The 20,420-nt window shown below is 38.2% G+C and overlaps 1 protein-coding gene across 6 annotated transcripts in view; it reads left to right on the top strand.

The window, feature by feature from the left end:
• Positions 1-20,420, top strand: part of POLA1 (DNA polymerase alpha 1, catalytic subunit) — a 304,165-nt gene that overhangs the window by 122,425 nt on the left and 161,320 nt on the right. For all 6 annotated transcript variants that reach the window (XM_027096726.1, XM_027096723.1, XM_027096725.1 and 3 more), the window contains 5 exons: positions 5,206-5,238; positions 5,967-6,059; positions 7,289-7,494; positions 9,316-9,448; positions 16,223-16,354. In XM_027096726.1, coding sequence (XP_026952527.1) covers positions 5,206-5,238; positions 5,967-6,059; positions 7,289-7,494; positions 9,316-9,448; positions 16,223-16,354 — 597 coding nt within the window. The remainder of the gene's footprint in view (positions 1-5,205; positions 5,239-5,966; positions 6,060-7,288; positions 7,495-9,315; positions 9,449-16,222; positions 16,355-20,420) is intronic.

The raw sequence follows: 20,420 nt of genomic DNA, 5'->3' as shown, positions 1-20,420 counted from the left end.
GAAAATAGGAAAAAGGCAATCTAATATAATGAAGATGAAATAAAAGATGTTTGCCAAGCAGGAGAACTGAGTAACACCGAGTCCTGCTTGGAAACTGCTGAAACTGGGAATAGGGAAAGCTTAGATAATGGTTGGATTACCAAATATCATAATATTTATATTTCTTCTACTTTTCTCTTCCCCATCCTTCAAAACCATTCATGTTGCTACCCCTATTATGCTAATGTATTACAAAAAGTTTCCAGTTTATTTCTAATTTTATGTCATCAGTAACAGAAGAATCCTAAAGCCATTTGAGATTTCACTTGTCATTCTGTTCGTGCGTTATTTGTTTCGAATTTGACCTTAACCCAGCATTTTCTTATCTTAGAAGATTCCCATTTTGTTTAGTTTCTGCATCAGATATCAAAGTGGGTTTCTTGTTAGTAGATATTACTATAATAGATGTATGCTTTTGGAGTAAGAGCTTGAAATTTTATTTTTTTTAACTGTGGGAAATTGGTGTTTTCTCTCTCATTTAATATTAATAAGTACTGTTTGGGACTTCCCTGGTGGTGCAGTGGCTAAGAATTTGCCTGCCAATGCAGGGGACACAGGTTCCATCCCTGGTCTGGGAAGATCCCACATGCCACGGAGCAACTAAGCCCGTGAGCCACAACTACTGAGCCTGTGCTCTAGAGCCCGCGAGCCACAACTACTGAGCCCACGTGCCACAGCTACTGAAGCCTGTGCGCCTAGAGCACGTGCTCTGCAACAAGGGAAGACACCACAATGAGAAGCCTGCGCACCGCAACAAAGAGTAGCCCCCGCTCGCTGCAACTAGAGAAAGCCCGCGCACAGCAACGAAGACCCAACAGAGCCAAAAAAAAAAAAAAAAAAGGCACTGTTTTAGTCTGTAATACCATTAAAATCATTTTATAACCTTTGAATGCATGCATGGCAAAACACTAGTATTCTGTTCTAACAAAAAATAAAGACCCTGGCCTTGTTAGGCGAACCTGTAACCACACACCTCAGTCGTGGTTGGTCTTAGGTGGCTGCTGCTGTTTATCCTGGTGCGACAAACATGCTTCGTGCTTAGTAAACCGCATCATGGGTGTGGTCCTGAACACATTATTTTCTTTAGGAAGCAATTTTTGAAATACACTTCACATTTCCTTTTTAGTCCTCACCATCCTTCCCCAGTCTTCAGAGGCTCAGACTGGGGCTAAAACACCTTTTCGTGTTATTTTAATGACTGCTCTCCCCACCCCCAGCCCCACTCCTTTCCTGTTTCCCCCTCCTCTTTTCCCCCAATGGCACTGCTCTGCAAAGCCTGCAATGATTGATATGATGGCAGTGCTGTCATTCTTTTTAACCAAAAAAAAAGTCATTTTTGTTCTAGTTATTTTAATAGAGTCCCATTAAAGATGTATTGCTGACTGAAATACCGGCATGAAGGGCTCTCGCTGAGCTGAGCCCAGGAATTAAGAAGTCAGGAAATCGGCTGCTGCATTGCAAGAGCCTTGTGTGACACCGAATCTCCTGATTGGGGAGATCATTACTGCTATTATGACTCGACTTGCGTAGGAATTTTAAATTCCATCTGAATGTCAGTAATAACCCTCTTAGCAAATTATCCTGAATAAAATCACGAAGGCATTTTATATAATAGGTGTTGAATTACTGGATAGATTTGCTAATTAAATACTCTTTGTTCTGCTGCAGTTGACATTACAGGGTAAGATCTTGAACAATTATTCTCAACAGCTGTACTTTGTTAAGGGAAAAATTAACCACAAAGTTTATTTTTTTACACTTGAAGTTGGCAGATTTTTGAAATGTGCTTGAAAAAATTCCATCATCCAATTGGTAATGAGTAGATAAATATGCAGGTGTTGCTGTGAAATGAGATAACTGCAGGCTGCCTTATTAATGACTTTAGCAAGCCTTTATAGCCCTGTGTTCTAGCTGCTGGCACTTAGAAAGTGATTTACTGTCAGAATGGGTAGCTTTAATATTAGGCTTGTCACTTTGAAGTGAACTTACGAACGGTTATCTTGTAAGCACTGTACCTTGTGTCCAGTAGACCTTTCAGGATACCTGTGGCTTTTTTTTTAAATGCATTTCCTTAATGGGGAAAATATCTGTAATGTATAAGTTTTTGATTGTTGGCTTCCAGAACATTCATGTGGTATGGGCCTTTTAACAAGGCAGTGAGACACAGTGAAAAGAAAATGAGACATAAGGTCCAGCTTCCAGGTCAAGCTGTTGATTAGCTCTGTTACTTTGGGCAAAATCGTAGAGCCTAGTTTTCCTCATCTGTAAAATGGGGTTTATAATAGCACCTACTCCTCTGGATTACTCATTCAGCATTCTACAGATATTCATTAATAGCTACCATGTACCAGGGCCTCTGCTAAATAATAAGAGTTTGGTAACCCACAGGAAAGATGGTGGTTAAAAGTATTGTCAGAAATTGGTACAACCTCTTTGGAGACCTGTTTGGCTATATTTATCAAAAATGTAAAAACACAACCTTTGATCCAATAAGCCCTCTTGTAGGAGTTTATCTAATTACTGGCAGATTGGCAAATTACATGTATATAAGGATTATTTATTAAAGTGTGTTTATGAAGGTAAGGATTAGGAACCACCTACGTTCATTAACAGAGCACTAGTTAAATCATGCTTGAGTCGTACAATGGAATACTGTGTAGTCGTTAAAAAAGCATAAGGCAGCTCTTTATGTGTGGGTATGGAATAATCTCTAAAATAAAGTATTAGGTGAAAAAAGCAGTTGCAGTATGTATAGTCTTTATAGTTTGCTTAGTTTCCTATCATTTTTTGCAAAGCATCCACTGAGAGGTTTCTGCCACCAAAGGGGAACTCATTTTAGTAGCAGCCCTCAAATTGTGTGTGGAAATGGTTGTGAGTTGGTGGAAGGACAGCATGAGGGTGGGTGGTGGATCTGAAAGGTGAACGTTGACACTTCATGTTGGAGGTGCACTCAGGGATGATGTAGTAGGTTTGGTTCACAGTGCAAAAGGAGAGCAGAAGAAATCCGTTAGTGCATATATGGAATTGGAGTCAAAGGTTGACAGATTGCTCCTGAGGTGGTGTACTTAGCAGGGAATGCTTACCTTGTGGGGTTGTCCGTTGTGATGAGGAAAGCCAAGCCTAGCAAGGTGGAAGGGGCAGAGGGTGAAGAGAACTCATGATAAGTAGTTTTGTCCTCACTATGATTAACTTGACTTGGGTTGATCTCATTATTGCCCTTTTCCCAAAGGAATTGTCAGGTATTCTCCCACAGTGCATTTCCCTGTAATTTATATGTTAATAAATGAAGATGAAGTGGAAGAGAGTGAATGTTTTTTATGAGTTAACTGGATTTTAGTGTCTAGTAGAAGAGTGATTGGGATTACTATGAGACCTATCAGTCAACTAGCCAACAGTTTTTCGAGTGCCTGTTAGATGTGAAGCGCAAACATGTGCTGTGACCTCCAGGAGCTTGTGGTCTAGTTGGGTAGGGGACAAACTGTCAGCTAAAAACTGTTTCCAGGGACTTCCCTGGCAGTCCAGTGGTTGGGACTCCGCCTTCCAGTGCAAGGGTGCAGATTCAATCCCTGGTTGGGGAGCTAAGATCCCACATGCCTTGCGGCCAAAAGGCCAGAACATAAAACAGAAGCAATATTGTAACAAATTCAGTAAAGACTTAAAAAAAATGGTCCACATCAAAAAAAAATCTTAAAAAAAAGATTGGGATTACCATGATTATCTTAGTCCAGTGGTCCTTAACCCTGCCTGCAACATAAGAATAATCTTGAGAGCTGTTTAAAAAAAATTGCTGGGGCCAGCTCTTGGCATTTTTTTAAAAGATCCCCGGGTGATTCCACTGTACAGCCACTATGGAAACCATTGGTTAGCCTGATCAGTATTCACCACCCCCAGGGCAGGGGAAGGTCTTCCTTTCCCAAGAACATATGACACTGAACTCATGCACAACATTGGGAGACAGTACTACAGAGGAGGCGGGCAATGGAAATGGAACGTGAGGGGTAGATATAAAAGACACTCAAAGGCCAGGATTTACAGGGATCTGTAATATAAAGGACAAGAAGGACAGAAACACCATGACGTTTGAGCTTAGTTGACAAGAAAGACTCTTGGAGGTAGGGAAAAGAAATATAAATGAAGTAAATCTTCTATCTGGGTCATTGGAAGGGTGACTTCTGGTTTAGATTGATGCTTTGAAAGATGGGTGCTTGTCTAGAAAGAATAGCGTGCAGTGACTCAGGCCCCACGCTCTGGAGTCAGAGCGCCTGGGTTCGTATCTTTGCTCTGTCACTTACTAGGAGAAATTAATTCTCTTTGTTTTTTGCATCTAACAAATAACGGTATTAATAGTGGCTGTCTTGGGGCCCTTAGAGAATGAAATGAAGAAATGCACGAGATGCTCATAGCAGAGCGTCTTGCCCATATATTTTACACATACACACATATACTGAGTGCTCAGGATGTTGTATTACTCCTTTGAAGAGGCCTTCATTTGTAAAATATGTTTTACTTCTGATCTAGTCCAAGATAATTTATGTCTGTTTTTATTTACAACTACATTATAACCTGTATGTCTGTAGTCTTACAGCTGCGTAGGCCTGGGGACAGACCTATCTACAGATACTATCTACTATATCTGTTTGTCTTTATTTACTGAATGTTTATTGAGCCCCACCTTTGCACTGGGCACTGTACTAGCTCCAGGGATATATAGTAAAGATCTACATATGTTTTTTTTAACTTTTAAAATTAAGATCCTGAATACCGTAAGAATTGCTGGATTTGAAATGCTTGGTCAAGCTTTTTGTTAGCCATGTAGTTCTATTTAAATATTAATAGCAAGAATAGTTTGCCTTTATGCCATATTATAACAGGGTATTTTATTCATATTTATTAAAGATAGATCTTTATGTAGATCTGCTTACATAGATCTTACATAGATCTTTACAGCAAATCTGCTCACGTATCTCTGCCTAAGAGTCAGTGTAGAGGCAAACTGATTTTTAGATTACGTTGATGATGTTGTTTTGAGGGTTGTAGTTAGAAAACCATCAAGAGCTTTAAAAATATATGGGAATGACAAATCATTGGGTTACCTATCTCTGTCAGCATATATTTAGGTTTTTGTAATTATATAATGCATTAATCTTGACTTCTTATTTCATTTAGATTTTGATGCATACGAAAGAGATGGTGCAGAAGGTAATGCTGAGCATTTTCATCATACAGTGATTCTTAGATATCATACCTGGTGACGTTTTTGTATTCAAGGAAAATTGTAACCCAGACTGGAAATGACTTCTTAGGATGCCTAGTTTATATTTATAATCCCTCCTAATGCATTATAGCCTTTTTCTTTTACTAACACTGATATGATCTAGCCGCTGCTTGAAGCCTATATGTGAGTGTTTCTAGCAAATTAGTAACGGTGCTAATTAGAGCTTACTTCCAGGCCTTTATACTGTACGTGCTCTAGTGTTGTTTGTTATGATTGATTTTTTGACACTTCATATTCTACTAAATACTGTTTGAAACTGTTAAGAATTTAATATGGATTTGTGCCCCTGAATTGAAAAACCCCATTTTGTTTCTGCTTCATAAATTGCCATGACCACGAAACATGTGGGACAGTGGTAGACCCCCCCTTTCCTAGTCTCTTATCTTTTTGAAACTAGATACTTCCCCTGCCACTCCACTCTCTTATAAGAAAATTAGGGAGATTTTCTTAGTGTGGCAGTGCTTGCCTTTCTGGTTTATTGGGGCTTAGTCTTTGATTGTGCAGTGACAATATGGGTAAGAAGAAACGTAAACTCTTGAAAAATCATCCGGAACCTGTAGTTTCTATAGTATGGAAAATCTTGAGTTTCACTGGGTGCGTGATGGTCACAGTGTTTTTGTTGTTAACTTTTATGATATTTGCTTTTCATTAGATGAATCTTGAAGTTATTTATGGAGATACAGATTCAATTATGATCAACACCAATAGCACCAATCTGGAAGAAGTGTTTAAATTGGGAAACAAGGTGAGATAATTTTATAAAATTATCTGTTTTAACCTGCTTTTGTGAATTCTGTTTCTAACATGGAACTTCATAAATTCCAGTTTCTGTACATCTGTGTCCTTCTGAAAATAATAATAAACTTAGTGCCTTCGATTCTTCATCCTCTGTTATATTTCTTAACCTCTACTCCAGTTGTTTGTTTTGAGGGCAAAATTCAAAGGAAATTGGTTTTTCCTTAAGTGTTGGATATGTTATACCTTTGAAAACAGTCTAAGTTTAATAAGTTTAAGATGTGACCACATTAGTACCTATCACATTGTCATTCTTAAGGAGAATTATGTCTCTAGTAGTATTGAGATGCATTTTATACAGTGATAGATATGGATAAGTACCTACCAACATATATACATATATCTATAATTTTTATAGGAGTACTTAAAATATATTTGAAAAGTCAAAGGGACATTTAAAAGTAATCATTTGTAGCCTCCTAATTGCAGTTCACAATTAGCAAGTGCTTTTTGAGCACTTGCTATGTTAAGATATTGTCCCAATAAACTAAAACTAAGGTACCATCTTACAAGCTAACAGCTTCCTGCCTTTCCCCCCCTAAAATGCTTGAAATTTGAACTGTAGTCTTTACTTAAGAGCAAGCTTGGCATATTGTACTCATTGGACCTTGAAAAGTTGTGCATTTTCCCTAGAGGTGATGGTCTATGCCATGACCCTATCAATAAAGAGCAGGTGGCTGTTTCATTTATTTGTTCAGCAGGTAGTTATTTGCTTAAAGTCAAGGTGCTATGGGAGGTACAGGGAGATCTTAGACATTATTTTAATAGTCAAAGTTTTACTGGCCATGTATCTAGTTGTTGGACTATCTAATCTCTAATTCAGTAGTTTGAAGGTAAGTACTTATGCATTTAGTTTTTAGATTCGAAACAGAGTATTTCATAATCTTCATAAATTTCCTGGGGCTGACACTGCCAATTTTGTCCTTTGGTTGAGTGGGGTGATATAGTTATATTATTGTCTCTTTGTTTATCTTTTTATCTGTTTTTGTCCCTGTGCTTTTTCAAAGTTCTTGCATCATACCAAGCATAATACCGTGTTCTATATAACCTGAATGAATGCCTTCTAGTCTTATGTGACTTCTAGTTTTGTTTAGATGAACTCTTGGGAATTTGCAGCATGTTCATCTTCTCCCTATTAGATGTTTGAGAAGCTAGCATTAATGGTTGAAATTTTCACAGGTGAAAAGTGAAGTGAATAAGTTGTATAAACTACTTGAAATAGACATTGATGGCATTTTCAAGTCCCTGCTACTGCTGAAGAAAAAGAAGTACGCTGCTCTGGTTGTTGAGCCAACAGTGGATGGGAATTACGTCACCAAACAGGAGGTGAAAGGATTAGATATAGTTAGAAGAGATTGGTGTGATCTTGCTAAAGACACTGGAAAGTGAGTTCAGTTTTCATTTTTGCTTTTGTTGTTTGTTTTTAAAAAAATTGAAGCGTTAACAGTGTGGAGAACACTTTGATTCTGCCAAGCACAAGGACACGACTTCTTTTTTGTTATTGTTATCATTGCATATTAACAGTTCTTACTGATTTGGAGTGGAATTTTACAGATGGGTTAAAACTTAGAAAAAGCCAAACTCGCTCAGTAAGAAATGCTTGCTATAAGATGCATCTTACAAGTTTTAACTCATGGTGAGGGTAAGCCTTCACATTTTAGATGCTTACAGAGTTGGGTTCATCGATGTTGGCTTGTTTTTGGTTTGTTTTGCTTTACTGTTTCTTTTAGAATGTGCAGTGTGTTGTACTCCTGAATGTTCCTAGCGCCTCCTTAGGGCCATAACTGTTAAGGTGTCCCCGTGTTGTGGCTTAAAATGTTCTGGGATTCAAAGTGGGCCATGTAGTGAGACTTTGTTCCCGCCCATATCATTTGTGTGTAAAGATTCTTACTAATCTCAGGTGAATTTAAGTGCTAGTTCTCAAATACTGTATGTACCTCAGAAATCATAAATGTCATGACCGACCCCTTAGTTTTACATCTGGGACTGAAGGTTGTGATAAGAAGACCTATTTGTTTGTTTTTAGGGTCACATTAAGTTATAAAGCACGAATTTTAAAAAAGACGAATCCTTAGGTAGTTTATGTACCCTCTTTCCAGATAATTCCTGTTTTGTGAACCTGAACAGTTGTGAAAATAGAAGGACTTTTTTCTTTAAAGTGAAATTTTAAATTAATTTTAGTATTGCTGAATGTCAGCATTTTTCCCTTGTTTTCCAGTCTTCTTCTTGCTTTTAAGTTGGGAGACTGAGCATTTGTTGCTTCTGCAAAACTACTCTTGATTAGGCAGAGTTGATCATCTGAGTATGGGTCACTGTTAGCCTTTTATGAAATATAGTTTGAAATGCTTCATTGCCCCCAAATGTACTCAAAGATGAAACTACTTTGTATAGACTCGATTAGAGTGTTCTCTTCAGCTTTGTGTTTTCTAAGAAAAGATGCATCATAATAGAAGTAAATTTCTCTGAGTTAGAAATGTATTAGTAATTAAAGCCATACAAATGTTTTTGTCAGGGTTCTTTTTCTGACAAATTATAATGCAGCTGTCAAACCCTCGCTCTGCATTTTCTCAGAAATGGATAAAATATTGGCTTCCTTACTCCTTTTCTTTTTCTTTTTTTCTCTTTTTTTTGGGGTCTGATAGAATAACATGACGTTTTTGAGGCATAGCAATACGGTTAGAGAACACTGAAAAATATAATAAAGCTGAAGAAAGAAAACTTTGGAATCTTTGAGTTTTAAAAAATTTGCATAAAGAACTTCATATTCCTACTTTCCTAGCTTGTAGTCATCTCGGGCAGAGATAATATCTTGGTGCTTTATGAGGAGAGTGAAATATTTGTGTTCTCAAATTTCTCCTAAGAGTAGAACACAACTGCTTGTGAATTTTTGTAATTGCATAAAAATATGATGGAACTCATACCGCTCTCTGTACACACGCAATGGGAAGCCTTAGCTGCTACGTTAAAAAAAGGGGGGAGGGGGCTGGTCTGTGTGTTTAAGGGCAAACCTGATGTTCCAAGGTTGATAAACCTTTGACAGAGTTAATGTTAGAAAACAAATAGTAATGGGCTTTTGGACATTAACTGTCATGTTAGCTTTTAGTGTGGCTCTTGTCCACATGTTAGTCTAATGGCACTTATCTTCCTTTCTCTCCTTATTAGTAAAGTATGATACTAAAAAAATCAATCCGTCTCTTTTTTTGCAGCTTTGTCATTGGCCAGATACTTTCGGATCAAAGCCGGGACACCATAGTGGAAAACATTCAGAAGAGGTTAATAGAAATTGGAGAAAATGTGCTAAATGGCAGTGTCCCAGTGAGCCAGTTTGAAATTAACAAGGTAAATGTAGCATTTATTGCTGAATCCAGCTGCTGCCATGTGTTTTTCTCCTCCTTCAGATAGTTGAAAAACCACCTCATTCTTGCAGTTGAAATAAATTCTAGCTAGCGATGAAAGCTGCTTAACGACTATCTCACAGACTGCGCATTAGCATACGACTCTTCCTCGCCCAGCCACAGACACTACCCTGTCTGCAGTTGGGGCCTTCTCTCTCCGTTCCTCACGGAAGCCTCGTGTCCAGAGGTTCTATGGAGTGATGTAGTTGATGTTTCAGGGACTTGGGAGTATTGCCTTATTCATAGTCGTCCTAAGTTACAGTTGTTTGGGGGGCAGGCCTGTAAGCTTAGACAGAGAGCGTGTGTTTGTGTAACTTTACAGAAGGTGATCCTTAGGGGTACTTATAATCAGAAGGCGTTTTTAGACGTTGTTATTTAGAATTAAGGCGGTGCCAGCGCTTTCTGTATATTCAAAGCACTTGTGCTTTTTTTTTTAAACTATATAAATAGTTTCTCTTTATGGATAGTCTTAGTTGTTGAAAATAGGGAATATTTTTTCTTACCTAATTTGAAAAAGAAAATCTCGGTTTCCCAAAGTGCTGTGTAGTACAAGATGTTAGGTCATAGATTTCTGTTTTTCCATTTAAACAGAGTATCCTTACATATTCCGAAGGTAATTTTGCAAATACCATTTTACCCGTTTTGTGATACATAAATTTTGTTGTCAAAACTCATACTAAAAAGAATTTTAATGAAACAGAATCTAATGATGGCATTAAATGGAAGTTTTAGAATTAAAACTCGTTCTAAATACCCCTATGCTAAAGTAATGCCAGTCATTTTTGCACATTACCTTACTCTTTAAAACAGTTTTACATGGTAGCAATTACAGTGTATATTATTTTGAGATTTGTTTTCACTTAACGTATACAGATTTTCCCACATTTCTGTATTAACCTTAAAAATCGTTATGTTAATCTTATATTTCACTGCTACATCTTTAATTAAAATTTTTGCTTGATTATTACATTATTTATTTTTGCTACTGTTAATAACTGTATTGAACATCTTGTTCATGTCTTTTTTAAAAATTACTATATGATCTTTTAAAAGTACATTTATTTATTTATTTACTTTTGGCTGTGTTGGGTCTTCATTGCTGTGCACAGGCTTTCTCTAGTTGTGGCGAACAGGGGCTACTCTTCATTGCGGTGCGCGGACTTCTCATTGCGGTAGCTTCTCTTGTTGCTGAGCGTGGGCTCTAGGTGTGCGGGCTTCAGTAGTTGTGGCTCACAGGCTGAGTAATTGTGGCTCGTGGGCTCTAGAGCGCAGGCTCAGTAGTTGTGGTGCACGGGCTTAGTTGCTCCGTGGCACTTGGGATCCTCCCGGAGCAGGGCTCGAACCCGTGTCCCCTGCATTGGTAGGCAGATTCTTAACCATTGTGCCACCAGGGAAGTCCCCGTTTGTCTTATTGCTTTTGGATGAATTACTTCCTTTGTTTAGATTCCTTGAAGTAAAATATTTGAGTCAAAAGATTTGAGTATCTGTGTGTCTCTTGTCAAATTGCTTTGTACAAGTGATACTAATTGATAATAACAAAATGTGTGTGCTAGTTTCACCACAGGTTTCCTTGTACTATAGAAGTGACATTTCATTGGTGATAATATCATTGGTGATATTTAAATAAAACATTGCTACCATAAATGGATACAAAACAGTATTTTACCGCTGGATTTAATTTGCATTTCTTTGATTCCTAGAGAGAATGAATATTTTCTATGCGTATCCTTACGATTTGTATTTATTCTTAGTTAAGTCATTTGTTTCCTACTCCTTAACAATGATGTTTTTAACGTCACAAAAGAAGGCATTCATTTATACATGAAAAGTACAAAAAATTAGAAATAAGTAATATAAGAGGACATGTGCCTTGACGCTAGCTCTTCCCTTTACGTGATGCAGTGCATGCCTGTTGGCATGGAATCACTTGGGACGTTTGAAAGTGGTTTCCTTTCAGATTTTGTTTTGTCTCTTTCTCAAAAATTTGCATAAGTAAGAATTAATATTTCAGTCTTGCTTTGATCAATTTTTGTATCAGTTCTGCAGATTGAATACCTGACACTGTCTACCTTCTTAGAAATGTGAGTCCTCTGTTGCACGGGGTTCCAGGCATGAATTTGGAAGGCTGAGTCCAAACATGACCACATTATTGGCAAAAGAACACTGAGCACGTGTCCCCTAGGGTAGTGGGCCCAGTCCGTCATCTCCTCCTGTGGGTGATGGCACAGTGTTACTAGTGTGCAGAGAAACCTAGCTGCGTAGACACACTGGCCATCCCTGCGTTCTCAGGAACATTGTGCAGTCTTGCTATTTTGAAGTTTTTATTATCGAAAATTTAAAACTTATACAAGGGATTTCCCTGGTAGCACAGTGGTGAAGGATCCGCCTGCCGATGCATGAGACACAGGTTTGATCCCTGGTCTGGGAAGATCCCACATGCTGAGGAGCAACTAAGCCCATGAGCCACAACTACTGAGCCCACGTGCCACAACTACTGAGGCCCACGCACCTAGAGCCCGTGCTCCACAACAAGAGAAGCCACCACAACGAGAAGCCTGCGCACCATGACGGAGAGTAGCCCCCGCTTGCTGCAACTAGAGAAAGCCCGCGCACAGCAGCGAAGACCCAGCACAGCCAAAAATTTAAAAATAAATAAATAAATTTTTAAAAAAACCTTAAAAGTAAAGAGAAGAACATCATGAACCCCCATGTAGCCATCACTCAGCTTCAATAGTTATCAACTTAAAGTGACATTTATTATTACTAACAATACTAGTTAATAATTAGTGTGATTCGGGATGTGCATATATTTTCATGTGGCAGAACTGAAACCGACTGTCTTTTATTCTCCATTTCACTTGGCATAGTAGCTGGCAAATAATAGTTGTTCAGTGAGCATTAAAAGAATTCCTTTGCCTGTTTAATCATCCATTCATCAAACATGGAGTACGTCTTACGTGCACAGTGCTAGGTTCTGGGATATAAAGTAGAATAAGCAAAACCTGGTTGGTATTTTCAAGATGTTAATGGTCTAGCAAACATATTTACTGTCACATGCTCTTATACTTCTTTCAGTAAAGAAGAAGAATTTTAGTGTCGATGAAAGTAGAGTCAATTCTGATGAAAGGGCTCTCTATATCAGAGTTATTCCTGTGTCAGTTTACATTAAGCTTTTTATATATCAAGAGTGACTGTCTTAATTAACATTTGTCTGAATACCTGTACCGTTTAAAACTTGTGAGTAAATCAGTATTTACATTTTGTCGCTTGCAAAGGAGAATGGAATCGAAGAGTCCATGTATGTGACTGGTTGTGGATGGTCTTATGATAAGATATAGATTAGGTTAGATTAGATTAGATTGATTTTGTGGGTATTGGTGGGCTTGAAAATGGGAGGTTAGCATAGGGTGGAGGGGTGAAGTGGTGAGATTTACCTTTGTGAAGATTTAAGCCCTTGTTGCCAAATGCAACTGAAAAACACTGTGTGTGATTTTTCTGAACTGCCACAATTTTAGCTTAAATATGTTTCATAAAGTAACACAAAATACTTCACAACTGATTTGTATAGCCCTGGCTAACTTGAGCCTAAACCACCAGGAAGCATTTTTTGAAAAATCAAGCCTTCTGAAACTAGGCTGTGAAATCCCCAAATAGTCCCAATCTAATAATTGGAAAGTATGTCAGATGAAATTCAGAATTTCTTAACATTGCACTGAAGTACAGTCAATTGAAGAAGATAACGGTTTTCTTAAGTAGAGTTATATTGATTAAAATTTCTATGCAGTATTACCCGTCCAAGTCAATCAAGACTTCGCATAATGCAGGTTTGAGAAGATTTAAATACTTAGAGAGGCTTCTAGGTACTCTCCTACACTGAGTGTATGATTTAGAAAGTGTATAGAACAGGGGGATGTGCAGCCATGTTTGACGACCTGCTTTATTCTACTACAGTAGTTCTCAAATTTCCTGATCTCAGGACATTTTCACACTCTTAAAATAGTTGGGGACTGCAAGAGCTTTTGTTTATGTAGCTTATGTTGATATTTACTGTTAGAAATTAAAACTGAGAAGTTTTAAAAGCATTTATTAGTTTATTTAAAAATATCAGTAAACCCATTATATGTTTACAAAAATAAAAAAATTTTTTAATTAATTAATTTATTTTTGGCTGTGTTGGGTCTTCGTTGTTGCGCGTGAGCTTCCTCTAGTTGCGGCGAGTGGGGACTACTCTTCGTTGCGGTGTTTGGGCCTCTCATTGTGGTGGCTTCTCGTTGCAGAGCACGGGCTCTAGGCGCACGGGCTTCAGTAGTTGTGGTTCGTGGGCTCAGTAGTTGTGGCTCGCGGGCTCTAGGTGCACAGGCTTCAGTAGTTGTGGCACACAGGCTCAGTAGTTGTGGCACATGGGCTTAGTTGCTCCGCGGCATATGGGATCTTCCCGGACCAGGGCTCAAACCCGTGTCCCCTGCATTGGCAGGCGGATTCTTTAACCACTGTGCCGCCAGAGAAGTCCCACAGAAATAAAATTTTTTCATGAAAAATAACTGTATATTTCAAAACAAAGAAAAATTAGCCAGAGGAATGGTGTTATTTTGCAAGTCTTGTTAACGTCTAGTTTAGTAGAAGACATCCGCGTTCTTATATCTGCTTGTGCATCCAGTCTGTTGTGACGTGTGGTGTTAGTTGAAGCATAGGAAGAAAGTCAAGTTTCACACAAATATGTAGTTGGAAAAAGAAGTATTTCAGTAATTTTTAAAGATAGTTGTGTGTATTCTTCTTTGATTCTACACCAGTACTCTAGAAGTGGTATTGTCTGCAAGGTTATTTGTATTGTGGAAATAGGAAACCATATCAATGAACTTTTCATATTCTTACATTAAAATCTTTTCATCTGTGCGGTGCTTTGAATGGATCTTTTACCCATGTGTGATGTTATGCACTTGTAATTTATTAAATGTTGGTTCCCTGAGTTTTACAGATCTTCCAAAATATTGATACATCTCATTGTATATTAACAAAAACCACATTTTAAAATATTCCTACTCATCAGAAGAGTCTTTAGGTATTGGAAAGCTGTCAAGCTCACCGGAGTGGAAACAGAATTTCCAAAATTCTGATTGGTGCTTGATAGCTTCAATATTATCATAGGCAATATATACTGTCAGGTGTTTTCCTTGAAGTGGCAGACTCGCTTGGTTCTTTTTGAGTGATTGTCTGCCAGGTACTCAAGTTAGAATAACAGTAGTTGGCCTGCCATTCTTTCAAATAAAAATTGGGTTGAGAAAGCCAGCTAGTTTAGCTTGCAACTCAAATGGTTGCACAAATGCATTTCCTCGAGCATCCTTCGTTCTTGAGTATGCTGTAGATGTGCCTTGGGCATACTTCCCATTTTGTCACACAAAATATTAGCTTTCTACTCAAGGGTCAAGAACTTTAAAAAACTGTGAGCGTGTCATGGTGACGAATACAATGAGTATTAGTACAGTTTGGTGCTGCTGCCCAGGTTCACGTTTATAAGGCGTCAGCACCTTTACTGACCTTTGTTTCTATATCACCAGTGCAGATAGTATTATTAGGAAAATAGCTTTGATTTCTCCACCCCCTGAAAGGGTGTCGCTAACCCTCAGGGGTCTGCAGACCACACTTAGGTGATCTAGACATGGAGCACCCTATTCCCTGTCCTTCCTCTTGTCTTTTGAAACCCACCCCTTCCCTTTGTGCATATTAAGTTCCAGTCCAATAGATGGTTTTTTTTTTTTTTTCTCACCTCTTGCTTTTAACTTTTGCTTTTTCCCTCTGCTGGAATGTTCTTGCCCCGTCATCTTTTCTTAAAATCTATTTTTTCCTTCATGTGCCAGTTCGTTTTTTTCTTCCGTGATTTCTGCTCTCAGATGGTAGCAATCTTTGCCTCTCTAAACTCTCGGTAACACTTAGTTTACCACTCCCTTCTGGCACATGTAACTTATTTTAGAGAGTTTTTTTGTGGAATGCGGAATCGTCTGCTAATGGCAGGTGACTTAGGACCAGTGACTGTCTTATTCATCTTGCAGTACTTTACAGTGCTTGAACTTAGTGAATTATTGCAGAGTGAGCGAAATAATTTCTTCCGCAAACATTTGGTTGCTGCTACACACCAAGAATCGTTCCGAGCCCTCTGAATGCAGCTGTGGGCAAGGCTGACGTGTTCCTGCTCTCGTGGGGCTTACTTTCTGTTAAAAACTCATTCACTCTGCCTTTGGAGAGCTTAAATTGACAGTGTGAGTAAATCCAGTGATTTCTGGTGCCTTAGGGATTTATTTAGGCTCGAGAAGCCTTTGAGAAACAGATCGTTAAGTCAGAGTAACCGTTATCCATCCGTCTTAACTAATCAGTTAATTCAGTGGGAGAATTGCAGACATTAAGAGGAACTCTAAGGCTGCATAGAAGACTGAATTCACAGTCTTAATCTTTATATCCAAGTATTCTGTGCCATGGCCCAGAAACTCATATTTCTTTTTTTTCAGGGTTATATCTGGTCATATTAGTTACTTAATGAAGGAGAGAGGAGCCTTGAGGATAGAATGTCTGAAGATCCTGTGGCAGTGTTTTCTACATACAGCTGCTGTCATTTTTATGTTTATGTGGCTGGTGTGATTCTAGCAGAGATATGTTTAGTGTATATCTGTGTGAGAAAGGTTTTATTTTAAAGTTTGGGGCTTTTTGTTCCCTCTTTTTCTCTTAGGCGTTGACAAAGGATCCCCAGGATTATCCTGATAAAAAAAGCCTACCTCATGTACATGTTGCCCTCTGGATAAATTCTCAAGGAGGCAGAAAGGTGAAAGCTGGAGATACTGTGTCGTATGTCATCTGTCAGGTAAAACTGTCATAATAAATAAGACTTACACCAATTCCGAGCCCATGGTAAAATCCATCTCTCCATGGTGTCTTGTTTAGTACTCTGCCAAATAATTGATGCTGTAAAGAGAGGGTTTAGTCTTGGTTGGTTTTGCAGCATTTAAAAACATTAGTCAGGGGTATGACATTTTATTAAAATTTTTATAAAACATTTGAGACTAGTGTTTTGGTTGAGTGAAATTACAACAGTAGCTGCTGTTTCAATCTGAAATTAACTTGAATGAAAATGTCTACCAGTTTGCTTGTATATCCAGCAGTAGTCCTTTATCATTCCTTTTGCAGCAGTTTCCATTCTGAATATTATTCTACCAAAAGAGAGTAAATGCATTTTTCACTAGCCTGTTCAAATAATTACTTGAAAAAAAATACGAAATGCATGGTTATGGAGAAAGGTGAGGTGTCCTAAAAAGACACCTTGTGAAGAAAACACAGATTATCTAACCAGGTCCTTTTTTTTTTTTTTTTTTGAGTGGAGGGGGCCTAGAACCCACCTCTTGTCTTCTTCCTGTTCCATGAGACACCTCTCAGGAACCTCTAGGTCTTCTGGAACAGTTTTAAACCGCTGACCAGTTTCTTTTGAGAGTAGCATGCCTCTAACAGTCAGAGATAGGGAGAAAGGGTAGAACAGAAGAGGGTTTTGGTTTTGTGGGGTTTTTTTGTTTTTTGAAAGCACTTAACTCCAGTCGGAACAAAGGAGGGGTCTCATCCCTTCTCCCTGCTTAAAAAAAAAGTCAGAGTCAAAGCCTCTATCCAGATTCTTTACAGTTACTATGGTGTGGTCTGTTTACCAAAAGGCATAATTCATCTCAATAAGACTGTTCTTTTTAATTAATTAAATATTGCTTTTTGTTATTACAGTAAAAAAAAATTAGATAAGCCTTAAACTTCAATGTGATTGATCTTTGTCAAAGTACAGTCAATGTGGTTTGCAATCAGAGAACCTTTTCAAAATGTAGAAGTCGTCTGCTAATATCTGCTTGGTACTGTAGATGATGTACATAACAAATGATTTAAGTACATGGACAGGAATCAGCACTTGACTCTGTCTCCCTCCTAGGGTTACCCTTGATTAAGAACTGTTACAGAAAGCCAATTCCTGCAGGAAAATATTTCCATAAATGTCTGACTCGCTCAAGCCCCTAATGTGCTTTGCATATTGCCTCTGACAAGTCTCATCTCAAAAAAACAATTTTCATATTATGCAAATAAAGATTTGGTAAATAGGCTAGGTTTTTTTTTTTTCCACTTAGGTATTCACATACATGGAAAAGCTGTTAAGATTATTAATGACAGGAGCAGATGGCAACATACAACTTTGAAAAATTATATAGGTTTTCTGAAATAGCATCTAAAAATGAAATCAAGCCTCAATTATGTTTTGGCTAAACCTGGAATGGAGATGTATGGTCCTATGATCAATGTATTTCAAAAGTCAAGCTTATATTCCTTGATGTCTGAATATTGAGGTCTTTTGATTTCTTCTTCTCGGGTCTTACTGATATAAGAAGAGCTCAAAATGCTGATGCTAAATCCAATTTGATGTATTTTCAACCCTTTTCCCATTCGACTGGTGCTGGGTGTTAACTTATTTGCTTGTTAAAAGAACAGTTCATGTTTCTTTTATTGGTTTATTCTTCTCACTGTATCCCAAGAAAAGCTGTAGGACTTTAATTTGCCTTTGTCCCCCAGCAGTGGGACATGCCCACTTTCAGCATGTTTGCTAACCAAAGCTGCCTACTTCTTTTGCTTTTAAGCACTCAGGTTATTCTTCCTCTTTCCTAACACAATTATATTTTTAGAATATGTTTCACAAAATGTATGATGACACATTTTTAGGAGAACTATTTACTGCTGTAAGCAAAGGTGCCCTTCAAGAATAACCTGTCTCCTAAACAGGTTCTTTTTTGTTTAAAATTTACATTTTGAACATAGTACTCTACTGATAACTTATTCAGGCTATAAATTCAGGTGAATTCAGAGAGTAATGTTTGTGGTATGTAATTTATATTGTAGTTCATAGTCTTATTAAACCATGTGAATTATTTGCTGAGATCTTAAATCAACTTCCACTTGTTGGTTAAGTGTTAAATCCTTAACTGTTTAACTTTCATTGGACATAATTTTCATAAGGCATGCCTTTAACATAATTGTTTTAAGGGCGCCACTTGTCATCTGTTAAAACTTTTTTTCCATTGATTTCCTACTAAAGATGACCTCATAGTTTTCAATGAATTGTCTGCATCTGGTTGTCTCTGTAAAGTATGTACTTTGAGAAGTTCACAAATTACTACATGGGCACTTCAAGGAAGACCAACATTGCTTCTCAGTCTATTTTTAAAGGTGTATGGGATGTGTTTTTGCATATACCATGGGTTTGAGAATTAGGTCTTTGAGGGATATATCTTATGTCACAGCCTAAATGTTTGTGCTAGGTTTGAGAATTAGGTCTTGCTAGGTTTGAGAATTAGGTCTTTGAGGGATGTATGTTATGTCACAGCCTAAATGTTTTTCCAACGTAACACAGGAAGACCTGTCATCTTACCAATTGTTTTGAATTTAGTCATGTTTGAGCTCAGATGTTTTTTTTTGTTTTTTTTGCGGTACGCGGGCCTCTCACTATTGTGGCCTTTCCCGTTGCGGAGCACAGGCTCCGGACGCGCAGGCTCAGTGGCCATGGCTCACGGGCCCAGCCGCTCCGTGGCGTGTGGGATCTTCCCGGACCGGGGCACGAACCCGTGTCCCCTGCATCGGCAGGCGGACTCTCAACCACTGTGCCACCAGGGAAGCCCGAGCTCAGATGCTTTTACATACAATAAGAAATATGTTTGGGAAAAACTTTTTCAACTGAGAATATGCTTAGAACTTTTTCAACTGTTTTTTTACAGACATGCCTGACATGAGAACATCTAATGATATATTGGAAAGTAACTCAAGGGCCGTTTTTAAAAAATAATAATTTGCCTCTACAAATTTTGTTTTTATTCTTTATTAAAAATTTTTAAACTCAACATTACTATAATCTTAAGGACAGACCAGTTTTAAAAAGAAACTACAATTCTATAAATCAGTCAGATTTCATGTGTTTGTTAAAAGGCGGTCTGAATATAGTTGTGGTGCATAAAGACACCGTCCAAGGATTTTTCACGTTTTGTCATTGGCTGTCACCTTACTCTCATCTAACAAATCAAACTTCTAAAAAGGCAGCAATTAAAGTTGATTAATTCTGCCTAATTTCTTTTACTGTATTGTGAACTCCTGAAAAATAATTATAAGCAAGTCTTTTAATCTGAGGTTTGCTTCCATTCTAGTTATTTCATTATATCTTAGCATAGGTAGAACCTAGTTGATAAACATCCCAGTTTGTTTCCATCAGGAGCCTAGCCAGAGAAAGAAGCCAGTGCTTCCAGTTTGTGGTAAGACAACGGTATGAAAGGTTGCCTCTGCTTTGGGCTGGGCAGTGAGCTGAGAAGGGACTGATTGTAGCAGGATTGAAAGAATAGGATTCACATTACAATCAGTTTTGCAGAGCAGCTGAGCACTGTGAATAGTTAAAATTTACGAATCTGAATAATAAATTCTGTTGTTGCAGACAAGAGGAAGAGTGGAGCGAGTTGTTGGATGTTGGTCCAGTAGAGTGGTGATGGCTTTTTGATTCACAGATGATGATGACATCACCCACAGGACTGTATATGGGCCAATTATATAGAGTTTCACAACTTCTATTTTTAGACAGTAAAGAGAAGAGGAAGGCCTTGAAAAGAGGCTCTCTGGCCCTTCTTCCTTTCCTTGAGGAGGAGCCGCATAAACAGCGCAAAATGGCATGCCCTTCGTTCCAGTGGCCAGATATTTTGCTCCTAGAGCACTCTACTCCACCAAGCCGACTTTCTTAATTTTACTCTTAGCTATTATATCTTGTACGTAAGTTAGTGCTCTTGGGTTTTGTGTACTCGTCTATTCCCCGTTGCGCGCGCACGCACGCACGCACGCGCGCGCGCACACACACACACACACACACACACACACAC

Source organism: Aethalodelphis obliquidens, unplaced genomic scaffold (assembly GCF_003676395.1).
Source record: "Aethalodelphis obliquidens isolate GAN/ISIS:26980383/991018 unplaced genomic scaffold, ASM367639v1 scaffold107, whole genome shotgun sequence".
NCBI classification, from domain to species: domain Eukaryota; kingdom Metazoa; phylum Chordata; class Mammalia; order Artiodactyla; family Delphinidae; genus Aethalodelphis; species Aethalodelphis obliquidens.
This window is presented reverse-complemented; position numbering and strand designations above follow the sequence as displayed.